Source organism: Triturus cristatus, chromosome 5_1 (assembly GCF_964204655.1).
Source record: "Triturus cristatus chromosome 5_1, aTriCri1.1, whole genome shotgun sequence".
NCBI lineage: Eukaryota > Metazoa > Chordata > Amphibia > Caudata > Salamandridae > Triturus > Triturus cristatus.
Genome location: NC_140587.1, coordinates 1,015,572,196 through 1,015,590,404, shown reverse-complemented (window position 1 = coordinate 1,015,590,404; position 18,209 = coordinate 1,015,572,196). Strand labels below are relative to the sequence as shown.

General features: G+C 47.3%; 1 protein-coding gene across 4 annotated transcripts in view; it reads right to left on the bottom strand.

Annotated features, from left to right (window-relative positions):
- The window catches only part of LOC146832794 (TGF-beta receptor type-1-like), a 1,867,988-nt gene that overhangs the window by 49,410 nt on the left and 1,800,369 nt on the right, over positions 1 to 18,209 (bottom strand). Inside the window, exon 9 of one of the 4 annotated variants that reach the window (XM_085606114.1) lies at positions 8,774 to 8,848. The exons of the other annotated variants lie outside the window; for them this stretch is intronic. Within the exon in view, the coding sequence (XP_085462240.1) occupies positions 8,804 to 8,848 (45 nt within the window). The 3' untranslated portion in view covers positions 8,774 to 8,803. The remainder of the gene's footprint in view (positions 1 to 8,773; positions 8,849 to 18,209) is intronic. 4 annotated transcript variants of the gene reach the window in all.

Sequence of the window (18,209 nt, the reverse complement as noted above, 5' to 3'; positions counted from 1 at the left end):
CCAGTGGGGAAGTTGTGCTTTGGCCCGTTTTCGAGCCAACCACTCTACAGCAATTGTGCCAAAGACCAGCGCCCTAGCCCCCTCCGGTGGCCCGTGGGTGCCCTTTTACGCACGCCAAATTGCCGCCTCCCACGGTCCCTTGTCTCTCGACTTGTGGGCCCTAGCGGAGGCCTATTTCAACAATCAAGAGTTCCCCTGGTTGCTCCAGGCTTGCTCTACAGTCTCTCCAAAGGAGACCTCTCCCAGACCTCGTGGGTCTGCACTGTAGCCGATTTGTTTATTCTTCGTGGGTTGCGGTTGCCAAGGCTTAGTGGATCCAATCCAGACACTAACACCGCAGCGACCTCATCCGACGTGGGACAGTCGGCCTCCGGAAGCTGGCCTTCCTAGAAGCCTCCCGGAGCCCGTGGCTGCAGATCCAAGCTACACCACTTCGCACCTGAAGCACCCGACATCGAAGGGCTCCTTGCTTTGAGCCTCCTGGTCACTTTGCCGTGACCCAGACTCTGTCCCCTCTGCTTTCAGGTTCTTCTCTACAATCTTCACATCTTTGATCTTCACGGCATCATCGACGCTTTTGGCTAGCAGCACTTTTGAACATTTTCCTATAGAAAATCAGCCCGCGACCCGACACCAGAATCGACCTATGCACCCGGCTTCCCTGGGGCAGGTAACAGTGGTACCTCGGTACTCTCGTGGTAGTGGGCTACTCAAAAGCTTAAGTCTAAAGTTTTAACTTTGTAATCCTGCTAGAAGTGACTTTAATTTGTGTAATTTCAACCGCGACATTCTCCATAGACTTTAATAGAGATCCCGATAGCAGCTATTTCCACTGCACGCGCCTCCCGTGGGTCCCCTTCCTCATAACCTGGGGTGGATTCTTAAGGAGCCAGCGATCCTAAATGCCCTAGGCATTGTCTGTAGAATTGTCATGGTTCTGATACCACTTTTTTGATATATGGTTTGGTCCCGCCCTGGGGCCCATTGATTCCTGTGCTATTTATTGTGTTTATAAATGCTTGTTTGAAGTATAACTTTGCCACTAGCCTCATAAAGAGACTGTGGGATTCTGTCTAGAATAAATACATATATTTTATATATATATACCTGTGTGGGCTACTCTTTCATTTGGTTATTCAAGAGGTTATTATGGTAAAACAATAAGCTTAACACTCCTTCAAGACTTAGCCTGAACGCTGCTCTCCACAGCTACAACTAGGATAGCTTTCTTTAAAGGTTGTCTTAAACCTATCATCAATAAGAGTCGAATTGGACTGGTGCAAGGTGTCCCTATAACTAGGAGACAGCATATGCCAGGCCAACTTCTCACAGGGGTCCATATTTGTTGGCACTAATGATGAGTCTCAACACGGGAGTGTGAGGTTTCAAATGAACACCCTTGCAGCATGCATGACCAATGTTGTGGCCTCAGACATGATGTGCATGAGTGGGAGATATGCATAGTGCCAGGACGGTTGCTCATGTTACAGTCAGATCATTTCAGGAACAAGGAGCAGTGTGCCCACTACAGTCCCTTGAGACACCCTTGCCTCGTAATCATGTGTGTCATCCAACACTATGTCCATTCTCAGTGTGTTCAGCATATGTTTGCCTCTGTGGCATTGTTCCCTGGCCTCATTTGTATTTATCCAAAGTGTGCTACTTGTGTCCACTGGACAGGGAGACCCCATTTGGCTTGTGCATACTCACACTGGGCAGTGCCTGTGTGTCTATTCACAACTATCTGTCGATGGTTGTTAGTCACAAATATGTGTTGGCAGCCTCACGAGGTGATGTGGAGTACATTCGGAAAGCCTTGCTGATCATTTTAGTAAAGCCCGATTAAGAGGTGTCACTTCTTGATCTGTCTCAATCACATTGTCTCAGGTATGGGGGATTTGTGCGGGCGAGGCCTACATGGCCAGACCTTATGTCTCCTTGCCAGGTCTGACCTGTGTGTGATAATTGGCTGGACAGAGACTCAACATGCAGTGTCCCAGTGATGTTGAGCAGGGTGTAATGTTTGTGCTTTGCAGCATGTGTCAATTGTTTAAATACATGATTCCTGCTCATTCATTTTTTGCACCAGTGTGAGGTCAAGATGCTACGTAGTTTGGTCTTTGTGTGCTGACATCTGTGTGGACATTCTGGCTTGCCATGGGGGTGTCTCCTCAGTGCAGGTATGCCTTTTTACAACACAATAGCAGGCCCATTAGATCATGCATTGTCCTGGGTTTGGACATATGTGCCACTCCACATGACAGGCAGTGGGTCAGATGTGTTGGCAACTGTGTCATCAGGTAACGGATGGCCGTGTGACAACTGACATAATTCAAGTTGTTAGTCACAAGGTATTGTACCTTGGCACTCACAACACTTGTCAACAGGTCTTCATGTTTTCTATGCTTTAGTTTGATGTTTTGTTGTTAAGAACAATAATGTGCCTGCATGACAGATGTCTCCCAAGGAAGTGCACACCAAACCACCTTTACACTTTCAGGGAACACGCTGGCACAATTTAAAAGAAGGCACTGTTCTAATGAGACTGTTTTCCAGATTATACATATACATGTTCCCCCTGTGTTGTGGAAATTGGTTAAGTCCTTGGTTGTTGGTGATACCAACTTACGAGTGTCAAGTCATCAAGCCCTCCGTGGGCCCATATATATGTACTTTCTGCAACAACATTTCTTTCTAACAGTGGCTTCTTTAAAGAAGGCTACCAGCTTCTTCAATGACTGGGTAAATGTAGTTTTGTGTGCACCTCCTTGGGAGCCATCTGTTATGAAGGCACATATGTGTTCTGTTCACAAAATGGCACATTCCCACATTCTGACCATGTCGATTGTGTCAAGTATTGTGATTGCCAAGGGACCAACTTTTTTTCGTTTTGTGTTCCAAAGTACTCACAGGTCTTTGAGTGTGGGGACACCTTTGGTATTGAGGTGTGTTACTTTGCCTTGGGTGCACCACTACCGTTTCTTTCAGGGTAAACAAGAGGTGGCATGACTTCATTGTATTGCTGTGTTCACCTGTTCCCAGACACAAGCTCCTCAGTGTTTTCTCATTCAAGTTTTGGGCTGGTGTGTCCTATTGTTCCTTGTGTCCAAGTGCCATGGTGGGTCTACCAACTGGGGAGTACAGGGCTTACATATGTGCGGAGTAATCTAGCTGTTACTCATGATGCATTGCCTGATATGCACTGTGACCTATTGTTTTTGTACTCATGTATCACATATATACAGGTGACTGATGTTTTTCTGTATCTTCACCTTGCCCACAGCATCATCATTGGAAACCGAGGGAGAAACCTGCACGGACCTGGATGAGGGACCCAGCACCAGTGCCACCAGTGCCGGCGAGTCTGCGGGAGCCAGTGGCACGGAGGGCGAGGGGAGTCAGTCAGAGGACCTGTCTGGTGGTGATTCCAACTACGACGCAGACGGGTCCGAGGCTGACCTCATCGAGGGGGCGGAGGCTGCTACAACACCTGGCAGCAGCCCAACATCTCTCCCCGCCTCCTCCATTCCCAGCACCGACCTCCCAGTTGCTCGGGTCCCTTCTGTCCGTGAAGGGCACCACAATGTCTCCTTCGGGACAGGGACCGCACCCCCTGCCACCCTTGCTGCCCTCAGTGCAGAGTCTGTGGACATACTGCGGCAGTTGCAGGTTGGGCAGGCATTGGTGCTGACTGTCCTCCATGACCACACCACACTGCTAACACAGATGGTGTCGTTCATGGACGGCATGTCAGCATCGATGTCGGAACAACGCAGGTTTCTGCGGTCCATGGACTCTTCACTGACGGCAGCAGCGAGTCTCCTGCAGCGCTTTGTCCCCCCCCTACCCCAGCCCCATCCACACTTCCCTCTCCCATACCTGTCCCATGCACACCCAGACATTCCCAAGCACGCACCCCACCAGACACAGGCAGCACACCACCAAGTAAGGGCAAGCGCACACCTCCTGTCACGCACACTCAGGGGGATGTAGGCACACCCACTGGGTCTGGGACAAAAAGACATACACGCAGCCACAGTCTGAGTCCGCAGGCCTCACAACCCAGTCCCTCCAAAAGCACTCCCCTTGACTCCCCTGCCAAACGGAGAGCTGCCCATCACCCCCACTGTGACACCACCCCGCAAGCGGGCAAGGAAATCCCCGGGCAGGGTAGTCAAGTCCCCCACCCTGTCCACCCCCTCCCAGAGTGCTGCACCCCATCCCTCGGCCACCCCCCCCTCCGTTGGCCCTGGAGTTCTTCCGGTGCAGGGCTTACCCTGGACACCCTGGCAGCAGTGTGCAGCGACGTGCTCACATCGACCTTTGCCGCTGCCCCACCCCCTGCATTGGAGACGTCCACCCCTGCACCCACCACACCTGCCCTTCCCCCTCCTGTCCCTGCAGTGCCTGGTCCTTCCCCACATGATGCGCCCCCCCCGGTCGACGAACCTGAGGGTTCCAATGTGCAGGCAAGCTAGGGGAAACGCGTGCCCATGTGTCCCCCCAAGGACTTCTATTGTGGACTGGCCATTGGCCTTTGTATATAGTGTCATTTCATACAAAAAACATTTATGCTAAATAAAGCATTTTATTTTTACTTTGCACACTATTGCATTTCAAGTATTGATGTTGGTGCTGAGGCTCCTGGAGTTGGTGTTGTGGTAATGTGTTATGGTTCTGAGAAATATTCTACTCTGATGGTCATGAGGTGGACCATGGTTTCTGCGTGCCATCACAAGGTCTCTGCAAAGAATCATTGGTAGTGTGTGTTATTTTGGTTTTGAGACATTGTCCCAAGGAGTGTTCCTTCCTCTGTGGCACCTGACATCTTCCCTGCAAAGAGTTGCACAATTGTTGTGCTGACCTGTGTCTACATTTCCTTTGTTGTTGACGGATCCCTTCAACTATGGCCATGCCTGCTCAGCAATGTCTCCGGCTGCATCGTCTGTGCCATCCTTGCTAGTCACGGTACTTGTGTATTGAGTATGTCAAAATGCCTTCATGGAGAAATTCTCCCTTTTCAGCACTATGCATGTGTGTACTCCCGGCCTAGCACACATATAGTACTTTTTCTGCAGGGTATTTGGGCACCTGACAATTGTGGGCATTGTATCTGTGGGAACTCCACCCTCGTCCTTCCATGAGAGACAACATCTTGGTGGCTGGCCCAGCACCTGAACATTCCTATCAGTCCTGGGATGTGCGTGACAGTGTGTGTTCCCTTTGGCTCTCTTAGTTTAGTAGGCAATGACATGACTATACAGTCTTGTGGCATGATCTCAGTGTGTGTATTGTGCTGCATCTGCCAGGGGTGGGTATGTATGTGTTATTTGTCCTCACACCCACATGTGGTGTGTCATGCAGTGGGGGAGTGACATCCATCCTCCTGGGAGTGGGACACTGCTGTCAGTGATGTGTTGTTATGGCACTATCATCATTGTCCACAGTTAGGGATGCGTACATACACCCATGGAGTTGTGGTCATGTGATAATGATGTACACCCCCCCCAAGTCTCTGTCCACTGCTGGGAGTCCTCTGCACCCACCCCTCACATGTCTGTCTACTGCTGGGAGTGATATGCACACACCCCTCATATTGCAGGCCACTGCTGGGAGTCCTCTGCACCCACCCCCATGTCTCTGTCCACTGCTGGGAGTCCTCTGCACCCACCCCTCACATGTCTGTCCACTGCTGGGAGTGATATGCACCCACCCCCATGTCTCTGTCCACTGCTGGGAGTCCTCTGCACCCACCCCTCACATGTCTGTCCACTGCTGGGAGTGATATGCACCCACCCCCATGTCTCTGTCCACTGCTGGGAGTCCTCTGCACCCCCCCCCTCACATGTCTGTCCACTGCTGGGAGTGATATGCACCCACCCCTCACATGTCTGTCCACTGCTGGGAGTGATATGCACCCACCCCTCATATTGCAGGCCACTGCTGGGAGTCCTCTGCACCCACCCCTCACATGTCTCTTCACTGCTGGGAGTGATATGCACACACCCCTCATATTGCAGGCCACTGCTGGGAGTCCTCTGCACCCACCCCTCACATGTCTGTCCACTGTTGGGAGTGATATGCACCCACCCCCATGTCTCTGTCCACTGCTGGGAGTCCTCTGCACCCACCCCTCACATGTCTGTCCACTGCTGGGCGTGATATGCACCCACCCCCATGTCTCTGTCCACTGCTGGGGGTCCTCTGCACCCACCCCTCACATGTCTGTCCACTGCTGGGAGTCCTCTGCACCCACCCCTCACATGTCTGTCCACTGCTGGGCGTGATATGCACCCACCCCCATGTCTCTGTCCACTGCTGGGAGTCCTCTGCACCCACCCCTCACATGTCTGTCCACTGCTGGGAATCCTCTGCACCCACCCCTCACATGTACGTCCACTGCTGGGAGTGATATGCACCCACCCCTCATATTGCAGGCCACTGCTGGGAGTCCTCTGCACCCACCCCCATGTCTCTGTCCACTTCTGGGAGTCCTCTGCACCCACCCCTTACATGTCTGTCCACTGCTGGGAGTGATATGTACCCACCCCCATGTCTCTGTCCACTGCTGGGAGTGATATGTACCCACCCCCATGTCCCTGTCCACTGCTGGGAGTCCTCTGCACCCACCCCTCACATGTCTGTCCACTGCTGGGAGTCCTCTGCACCCACCCCTCACATGTATGTCCACTGCTGGGAGTGATATGCACCCACCCCTCATATTGCAGGCCACTGCTGGGAGTCCTCTGCACCCACCCCTCACATGTATGTCCACTACTGGGAATGATATGCACCCACCCCTCATATTGCAGGCCACTGCTGGGAGTCCTCGGCACCCACCCCCATGTCTCTGTCCACTGCTGGGAATCCTCTGCACCCACCCCTCACATGTCTGTCCACTGCTGGGAGTGATATGCACCCACCCCTCACATGTATGTCCACTGCTGGGAGTGATATGCACCCACCCCCATGTCTCTGTCCACTGCTGGGAGACCTCTGCACCCACCCCTCACATGTCTGTCCACTGCTGGGAATCCTATGCAGCCAAACCCACCCACCTACCCACCCACCCCCTTGGTGCAGTAGGCCAACATTCGTGGCGTGTGTACGCCTTGTATCCCAAATGTACTGGTGCCGTAGGGGTACGTGTGATACGGACCGTACCCCCGCATTCATGGGGTGTGTACGGTCCGTACCACGCGTACCCCTACAGCACAAATACAATGGTGATACGGCTCGTACCCACGCTATGTATGTCTGGGTGCGGTCCGTATCACTATAGTAGTGGTGCCGTAGGAGTACGCATGGTACGGCCCGTACACACACCCTGTGAGCGTGTGTACGGTCCGTTCCACGCGTACCCCTACGGCACCACTACAATGGTGTTATGGACCGTACACACGCTCTGAGGGCGTGTGTACGGTCCGTACCACGCGTACCCCTACGGCACCACTACAATGGTGATACGGACCGTACACACGCTCTGAGGGCGTGTGTACGGTCCGTACCACGCGTACCCCTACAGCACCACTCCAATGGTGTTACGGACCGTACACACGCTCTGAGGGCGTGTGTACGGTCCGTACCACGCGTACCCCTACGTCACCACTACAATGGTGATACGGACCGTACACACGCTCTGAGGGCGTGTGTACGGTCCGTACCACGCGTACCCCCATGGCACCACTGATATTGTGCTACGGACCGTACCCACGCTATGTATGTGTGAGTACGGTGCGTATCACTATTGTAGTGTTTCCGTAGGGGTACGCGTACACGTCCACTTCCGTCGTTGCGTGACGCAGGGATTGGTGGACACGCCCCCTGGAGTGACCAGAGCCTTGAGGTAATGTATGTCCTCAATATTGTAGGTTTTAATTTGGGTAGGGGGTATATTTCCTGCCCCTCACCCCCCCTTGGCCCCTGGGTGTTGTTCTCACCTCCTGCGGCGTGTGCGTCGGGTTCGGTGCACCAGGTCGGAGGCTAAGAGGGCCGGGATGACACGTAGGATGGGGTCCATGGCTGTCCGTCGCGTACCGGGGCTCCGTTTTCGCGTCGGACTCAGTTTTCCAGCTTTTTTTGGCTGCCGTAAAAAAATAGTTGTGCGGAGTGACGTAGGGATGAATCGTACTTGCTGGTCCGTAAAACGCTGCCTGACTCCGTACGGACGTCGCGTACGCGCTGTCCAGGATCAGACTCGTAGGTATTTTTTAGCCGTACGGTGTTTTGTACGAATCGTACGGAAATGTTATTTATGTACGAATCGTACTTGCTGGATTGTACGGTGGATTTCCCGGGTACGAATCGTACGGAGAATATGCTCCGTACGACGAATCGTACCCGGGTTTTACAGGATCGGAATCGGCACCTAAGTGTGGGTAAAAATTTCACTCAATGGTTCTATCTTTCAATATAAATTTAGAACAATTCGACAGGTGGACAAAGATACATTTTACACACAGAATGAGTTTATACTCCCATGTACGTGTCCTTTTAGCAGCTTTTCTATTTCTACCAGGATGTCTTTCTATGTAGTCAATCAATATACAAATTTATACAGGTGGCAGATAGCCATCCAAAAAAGCAATATATAAAAACAATACGAGAGAAAAAAATATATAGAAATACAATTCATGTCATCGAGTTAAAATATATGCCCAATTCTACAAGTGGGCCAAATAATAATAAGAATTTAAAATGAGATCACAATACCACCATGTAACGTTGATAAAGGACAAATGTGCGTCAATAAAATCGGCAAAATATAAAAGACCTTCACATCCAGATGGATTGATTCCAGCATTCACACAAAGCTCCCACAGCATAGTCGGCTGAAACTCAGCAAAACCTGAGCAAAGAAGGAGGACAAAAACCTCGTAATGGATCTGCCATGCACTCCCCATCTACCGCAGCAAACTGACTTATATTTTTTTTCAATTGTAGCAAAATAGAATGGCAGTAGATCAACAAGAAATAAAATACACTTGGCGCAGATTACACCACCCAGCATTACAGCACAAACGTACACACTATGTCTTGTTACTGTGAAAGAGGTAAAGAAATGTTCTTTCTGGCGCAAAAGACAGCCCATAAAAAGGATGTCATACTGCAGCAACTCTCCAGAGTGGGCAGAGATTGTAAGTATATTTACGCAGGTCGACATTGTGCCCCTCTTATAATAGGTATATTATAGCGCTTCCTCTGGAGGGTAAAGAAATTGCAAAAAAACACCACGTGCATAGTATTCTGCTCTATTACATTACTTCAGGAACAGTTAGATAAAACTGTGGACCAATCGTTTATATTTGGGAAACTGACCAATCGATGAAAGTAACCTAATCTTAAGCGGGTCAGCACAAACCTATATCTTGCATTTAAAACTGCTTTAAAATAGGGTTGCATATCATAAGTACTTAAAATCATTTGATTTTTTAGAACACTAGGTTTACAGATTTCAGATGCAAGTCTCCAAATAGGTCCTAATTTCGTCTTTTAAAAAGTCTCTGCTAATGGGAGATAGTGTTTCAGGCTTCTCAAAATACTCGGGATGAACCAGATCATTACAGAAACGTTGAATATAGACCAGCCATGGAATGCGTTGATAGAGAATTGATTTAAGACAGTCCTTGATTATTGCATGCTTTAAATCAGTATGTACAGAAGTCCATATGTTATGCCAACGTAAAATAGGCTGTAGCAGGATCAGATCTGTAATGAATGGAGCTCCAAATTCGGCGTGACATACCTGTACTGAAGTACTTTTCAGAGTGGCAAGAATATACCTAAAACAACTCGTTCTCCACCAGTTCAATCTCTCTACATTTCTTATATCCCCACACGCCTGCACCATAAAGTGCGATACTAAGACATTTAACTTTGTATATTGACATCATCAGCGCGGGTGGATTAGAACCCAGTCATTTAGCAAACCCTATGAGTGCCATACAGGCTTTACCAAATCGCAACTTCCTAAATGAAATAGCCTTATTCCATAGGCACTCGTTATTAAATAAAATCCCCAGATATGAAAAAGTATTGGTAATGCCTACAGTTGTACCATGTATTTTTAGGTCTTGGCACTTAGTGGTGTTCTTCCCACATTTCATAACAAAAGTTTTAGACTGGTTTACTAAAAGACCAAGATCTTGCATGTATTCACCAAAGTTTGTCAACAGGGTCTGAAGGGCGAGAGGAGTACGTGCCATAAGGACGCCATAGTTGGCATTGAGGAGAGACGGTACAGGGCAAGACCCCACTTGTGGAAGATCTTTAGACAATCCTACTAGCACTGCACCCACATTATTTATATAAAGGGAGAATAAGAAGGGGGCAAGGACACAGCCCTGCCCCACCCCTCTTTTCACCTCTCTAAGTAGTCAATGTGACGTACGGCAGGTTGAGTAACTGCTTCTAATGCGCTTAATTATCCTCACATATGTCTGGCAGTGCATACTTAATAGCATTCTCAGTTGCAAGTCCGCACCCAGCCCAGGAAGAGCATGTCCCCCGATGCGTTTACAAAAACAAATTCAATAAGTTTGCTGATCTTCTAACTTTAGAACAGCTAAGTTTATCATGATTGGAGGACCGATTCAATTTTCACCCTTTATTTGTATGCAGCATTGAATGTTACGCTGTTGGGTAAAGTTTAATAAGAACGGCGCAGCCACAGGGTGTTAAGAAAACTAGAACATCTGTATTCCCTTTTAAATGGTTTTAGTATGCCTTCTCTTCCTTTCTTTAAGCACAGTCAACACACAACTTTGTAGAGCGCACTTCACAACTTAGTACTAACTTTTACAGTACGTGCTATACCTTTCATATCTTCTTCGCTTTGTGATTTCACCATTGTGAAAATATTGAGCACGTTGCAAATCTGATTCTTGTATGACTCCTTTACAGCGTACTTCTTCTTCCCGGGCTATGAGGGGAGAAAGTACTTTTTCGATACAGGTAAATGGTTAACCTTGTGTTAAAAATTACATGATGTATGCCCCAATGGTAACGCTAACTAGAATCTCCGACGAGAAACTTACAAGAGTTGATTTTACTTGTAAATAGTATATTAGACAGATGCATTTTTAACAAAAGACACACACACTGTCCACAGATCCTTTGTCTACCCCCTTGTTATTGTTATATAAGTGAAATAATTGAGTACACTATTGAACATGCATTCTAACGTGTATGCCTTTCATCAGGCACAATACATTGTTTTTCCTTCTAAGCGATCAGAGTATATAAATACAGGGGTTACATTGTTTTCTCCACTCTGTTTATTTTCTAGGGGCTATGAAGATTTTACTCCAGAGGCATGTGCAAATTGCACCCAAAAACTAAGTTTCAGGGGGACAAATAGTCCCACCAGGTATAGTGAGGATCTCATATACATAACTTTGGTCTTGAGGAAAGCCACCAACCCTAGTTGGGCACAAGTTGGCTGAAACATGTCGACATCACGTTCTTTTTTATTAGATGTTAAGGACGACCTAATAGTCTTGTGCACATCCCTCATTTTTTAACCTTGTCTCTGTTCTCTTTTTACCTTCAGATTAAAAGCATTTTTCTTAAAGAACCGGATGCAATTTTAAGTCACCCTTTGCACAGATCCAGCCATGTCTCAGAGAATAAAGACAACCTGCTGGTGGCGGAGAGGCCCAATGATGATGCCAATGACCACACGTACATCAGTGGTGTTAATATATTACTGAGGAAAGTGGTCAGTAAGGGCCTTACTATTACTATTATTGGTACCTAATAAAGAGACTCTAATAATCACTGAGAATGGCATGGGCACACTCCCTATGATTAACTTTCAGTTGAGCTTAGGAAGCAGAGTGCACCTAGTGTGAAAACACTTCTACTCCACCAGAAACATTGTGTATAACCCTGTGTGGAGTTGAAATCCACAACTGTGCAAAAACAAATGGGAGTAGAATACCATGGCAGAAAAATAAAGCAAGCTGGAAAGAACACTCCATATAAACATACTATTACATCGCTCCCCCAATGTAAACCGGCCCAAGTGAACGGACGCAGGGCCAAAGACAATAGCTAAACCCAGTGAGCCAAAGCCCCTAGCTATAGAAACAGGCAATGCAGAGAGCACCAGCAAATAGTTGAAGTGAGCATTGCAAGCAATAACAGCAGTAAAAGGCCACAGACTATGGGTGGTCAGAGGAATACTTTGAGAGAGAGAGGAGCTCTCTGTGACTGTCCAAAAAAGAATCTTTAGAGGGGAGGGTGGAGCGAGTGCCAAGTAAAGAATAAGTGGAAGTCTCTCCAGGATACTAGGGAGAGCGCAACAACGTGAACAAAAACACACTCCTCCATAAGAGAGACAGGAGAACAGGACTTTCAGTCGAGATACCTAATAAAGGAGGTGTAAAAACACACACATACATGTGTTACCATCCTTGTGGGGACTATGTGTGAATACCTGCCTTGTGGGGACTAACCTTTCCCAATGTTTTTAAAACACACTAATAACAGAAAAATTTAAAGAAAAAATTCATGAAACAGGATCCTGCTTCAAATTTGCAAATATATTGTTATTTAATCCTGTGCACAGCACCATTCTTGTGGGGACTTGAACACGTGCTACCATCCTTGTGTGGACCTAGTCCGTAACACTACTTGTGATTGAATACAGTCGAAGGCACATGGCTAAATGCTTATTTTATCAACAAAATACACAAACAACATTATAATCTATTCATATATGAATTGCTGCATATATTATAGGGGTGTACATTAAAGATAGATTATGTTAATGTGTCAGAAAATATCTTATCATGCTTAATGAAAGACACTTGAAGCTGTATGTAACCTATTTATTAGTGCTTAAAATCTTAGGAGATTCGGGAACTAACACATAAAGAAATTAACATATGGAACCAAGGAATATGGTCAAGTGGAACCCGGAGCTTCATTAGCTGCTTACATTTTTGCTAAAATAGATGTTTAAGTCCCCACAGAGATAGTGGGTGAAGATCATTGTGTTTAAGTCTCCATAGAAATAGTGTGTACATTCAAAGCTTAAATCCCATTATAAAGACTGTGAAGCTCATGATGTACAAGTCCACACAGAGGCTGTGTGTAGGTATAGGAATGCTCAAGTCCCCACAGAGATGGCATGTTATTATAGCGATGTTTAAGTCCCCACAAAGATCGTGTGTTATCATAGAGATGTTCAAGTCCCCACAGGGATGGTGTGTTATCATAGTGATGTACAAGTCCCCACAAAGATAGTGTGTTATTACAGTGTAGTTCAAGTCCCCACAAAGAGAGTGTGTTAAAGTGAAGTTCAAGTCCCCACAAAGAGAGTGTGTTATTATAGCAATGTTTAAGTCCCCACAGAGATAGTGCATGAAGGTGATTGTTTTTAAGTCCTCATTAAAATAGGGCCCAATTTACGAAGGTAAACTTAGACAAAACGTTTAACTTTACTACTTTTCAGTATTCACAAAGCCCCATACAGAGAATGTGAAGCTGATGATGTTCAAGTCAAAGCAAACACAAGGAGATGATGGACGGCGTGCATAAACTTTTCAGTCACTCACCCCCAGTCACAGATCTGGGTTGAATCTATTGTTGTTCTTTAGCTCACTTCACCACCCCAGTTCAGACCCAGCTATATGCAAATCAGTCTTGACCCTGTGCCTCATGGGAACTGTCCAGCCCAAACTGCCAAGCCAGGTCTTCCCTGGACCGGAAACAAGCATCCTGGGACCGGTTTCGGGGTAACATCCCCTCATCAGCCAAGCTAGCTTGAATCCAGTGGCAAAGTGAGCAAGCGACCCACGTCTGGGCATACCCCTCCAACTTAGGGCGAACAAAGCAAACACAAGGAGATGAAGGACGGAGCGCTGAAACTTTTCAGACACTCACCCCCAGTCACAGATCTGGGTTGAATCTATCATCGTTCTTTAGCTCACTTTGCCACCACAGTTCAGACACAGCTATATGCAAATCAGTCTTGACCCTGTGCCTCATGGCATCCCCTGGGGCTTCAAGTCGAAACAGAGCTTGCGTTTAGTTACAGGAATGCTCAAGTTCCCACAGAGATGGTATGTTTTTATAGTGATGTTCAAGTCCCCACAAAGATAGTGTTTTATTATAGTTTTTATCAAGCCCCCACAATGATAGTGTTTTATTATAGCAATGTTTAAGTACCCACAAAGATAGTGCATGAACATGATTGTGTTTAAGTCCTCATTAAAATAGGGCCCGATTCACAAAGGTAAACTTGGAGACAAAATTTAACTTTGCTACTTTTCAGTTTCACAAATGTAAACTTAGACCAAAAGTCTAACTTTACTACTTTTCTGAGCTATAACTCGGATAACGTTCAAGTCCCCACAGGGATAACCTCTCCCGGCCCCCGCTTCGCGGGTGCCGGTCGCAGGAGTAAACAGTGTCCTGAATCTTGGGCTTTCAGCGCCGCGGGACTGCGAGGACCACAACCCCTGTCAGCCACACCTGTGTCCTCTTCCCGCTGGACCCGCCTCCCGCCCTCGAACTCGGATAACCTCTCCTGGCCCCCGCTTCGCGGGTGCCGGTCGCAGGAGTAAACAGTGTCCTGAATCTTGGGCTTTCAGCGCCGCGGGACTGCGAGGACCACAACCCCTGTCAGCCACACCTGTGTCCTCTTCCCGCTGGACCCGCCTCCCGGCTTCCGGATAATACTGGGCTATTCCACCGCTTCGCGGGACGCGTGCGGGGCGCGCGCCGAGCAAAGCCCGACCAAGGGCGGGCCCGTTTTTGCCCGTTCGTGTCCGCGAGAGTCCGGTCCGGGCCAACTCTCTTACTGCTATCTATTCCGTGAGTACTTTTAAAATTTTCTATGAAGCGCTGGTGAATAATGGTGAACAAAAGAGGTACGAAACATATTGCTACTGACCATGTTGCTGGATCATTGGACAAATTCATTGTTAGAGCCTCTTCAATACTCGAACATGAAATAGCAATTACCGAGCGCCGGCTGTCTATGGAGCCGTTCCTCATTGGGCTCAATTGCATTTAGTCGCTCTCCTGCTGTTTCTCCTTCCACCCTTCCTACTATGAGTTCACGCAAAGGTGATCCCTCACTATCAACTCCACTTATCGCCCTCGTCAAAGATATTACAGACACGGCTATAAGTGTACCAGCCTCTGTCCAGGTTCCTTCCATCTTGCCTGCAATCACAGCCCGGGAAGTGGGCACTATTCCTAAAAGGAAACGAACTGGGATTTCGCCAAGAAGCAGGAGGAATAAAATACAGAAACCAAACTCTGATCCTTCGGTCTCTACCCTGCCTGTAGCCACAGATACTGTCCAGTTAACTTGCACAGAGCGATCTTCCCTAGATGTAGCCCCACAGTTATTTGACATAGATCTGCTACTTGGGAAAATGTCTACAGTGTTAGCCATACAATCGCTAGAGCTTAGACTAGTCGCAATAGAGAATAGGTTGGTTGCATTGGAGGTTGCTATGGACAAAAATGATAAAAACCTACATGCTATAAAACCCTGCTCACATCCATACCAAAACCAAGACAAAATCGCTGGAACCCCTATTACTCCACAAGAACTATCTGGCAGCCAGCAGATCCAACAACGGGGAGCTCCACGTAATTTCCATCTGAACTTACAGCGGGGGCTACCTATACCTAATGCCACAAATGTGGCTGATAGCATACCCCCAACAAATAATCATTGTCTTGAGCCTCCTACTGAGGCCCCTCCTCCCATGGATTTTCCACGCATCGATCTTCCCCCAGAAAGCGCCCCCTATGTGGTTGTTTTGACTGATGTCCCTAAATTGGCTACCAAGAGACCCGAATCATTTCAGGAACTTAAAAACAAAGTAACGTTTTGGTTGAATACTTATAGACCCTTGCCCCGGAATATACGCTCATCCATTTTGTTTGTTAGAAGAGGTGGTTGGGTGGGTCACAAATTAAAGAATGTGGGAGGTGACTGTGTTATTGTCAACTTCAAAAACCCTGAGGTAGTTGACCACGTATGTAGTTCTATCTTTGATAACCTATCCTCTAATATTAAAACGTATAACCTAAGTCACTTCTAACCTCCACCCAATAAACCTCCCCCATCATGCCTAAGGCCCCTCGCACCGTTTTATAACTATGTTGATCGAGGGCAATCTGGCGATGGTATGCGGGGTAGGATGATTGATAATGAAGTCTTAGGTTTTCCAGTTAATAATAGGTTTAGCTCCTTGGATGAGGTGGAATGACTAAAGACGCAAGGTATTCATTACTTATCTTCCACCTCTCCTGTTGATGAGATTGGCAATAAAGGTGGTCATGGAGTCCCAACGGTGATTTTTGCCATAGGATCAGAACCTCTGGATGCTGAAATGATTTCATCTATTACCTTAAGCACCAGGAGGGATGACCCCACTCAATCTTCGGCTTGGGAGGTTGCATCCAACAACCTACCTGCAACTATTGATATTCTATCCACCCAGACTAACTCTGTAACTGTTTTATCTCCTTCTGATAGACTGCTTAAAATCCTTAGTTGGAACATTGCGGGTCTGGCTACCAATATTGACAACCCAGAGTGGTGTTCTTTTATCGACCCCTTTGGGATTTGTTTATTTTAGGAAACGTGGTCGGTAGAACCCATACATAGACTGGGATATACCACCTATATGCAACCAGCCACAAAAGGTCCTAAGGGGAGACCCTCGGGGGGTCTGTGTGTTTGGGAGGGCACTCATCTTGGTTCTAAGATCAAAAGGGTCGAAACGAATAGTAGAGATATAATTTGCATTCTTATGTCCCACAAGTTGACCCCTAAGATTGCACTTATTAACGTCTATTCGCGTCCTACTTGTTGGGGTGGTACATCATCTACTCTCGAGTCCTTGTCATCTTTTTTGGAATCTCTCCCAGACTATGTCATTCTGATGATTGGAGGAGACTTTAATTGTCACTTTGAGCCTCTGTGTGGAGAAATTCCAATCTCACTTGAGGAAGATGAGGCTAGATCTATCCCACCCACTAGTATGTATCCAGCCAAACGTTGGACTCCCTTGGTTCTTCAACTTACTTCCCTCACTTACTCATTCTCTTTGAGAGCGTGTAATGGTCGTTTTAACGGGGACATCCCGGGGCAGTCAACTTATAGGGGAATGGGCCACGAATCCGTGATTGATTATTTTTTGGTCGGTCTAGATTTGTGGCCCAAAGTGTTGGATTTTAAAATAATTAGGCGAACCAAGAGTGACCATGATCCCCTGACAGTTGATTTAAATTTCCAATTGTTGAATACAGGGTCAGATATAGACACCCCCCCAGTGGGGAATATAAGGGTCACCCAAGGGGGAAGAGGATACGCTGGTTTACCATAAAACAGTCTGATGCGACTATTGCCAGTATGTACCAAAAAATACTTCCTATACTCGAAAAGGTGCTCAAAATGGAAGGTAATAATCCTGTAGCCGATGGAACTATAGATTTGGCTAAAACCCATAAGGATCTTGTTGAAATACTGAGTGGCTTCTTCTATAGAGTAGGCACAGTAAATGTAAAGAAGCCGGGAAATATAAATCCCTGGTTCACAAAGGGCTGCAGGCTAGTCAAACAGGAATAACTACAGGCTATTAAGGTAGGCAACCGCCTACATATCTTGGAAGCAAGGCGGGTCTATAGAAAGATAATTCTTAGTGCTAAAATCGAGTGGGAAGAGGAAAGATGGGCTGCTATGAGATCAGCACTTGTGGTAAAAGATACAAGATCCTTTTGGAACCTTGTCCATTTTGGGAAATCGGAGGGTAAAACTATGATCGACCCCAATGTTTCTGAAGATACATGGGCATCTCACTTTAAAAACCTGTACTCCATTAATGCAACTAGGAGAGATGATCCCCCTGCTATCTTAATGAGCATGGACCCATGTTGGGTCGTTCCCCCCTGGACGTTAACGGAAGTGGATCTAGCACTGGACCACCTCCAATTAAACAAGGCCCCTGGGTTAGATAGGATCCCCGGGGACCTTTATAAAGATGAACGGATGGTCTGGGCTCCCTACCTTCTAATCCTTTTTAATGCTATTTTGCAAGGCTTACCGGCACCCCTAACCTGGATGGGTGCGGAAATTATCCCCATTTTTAAAAAGGGATCCCCCCTTGATCCAGGTAATTACAGGCCTATAAGCCTTATAGATGTGAGCCAGAAAATTTATTCTAGGCTTCTCTTGC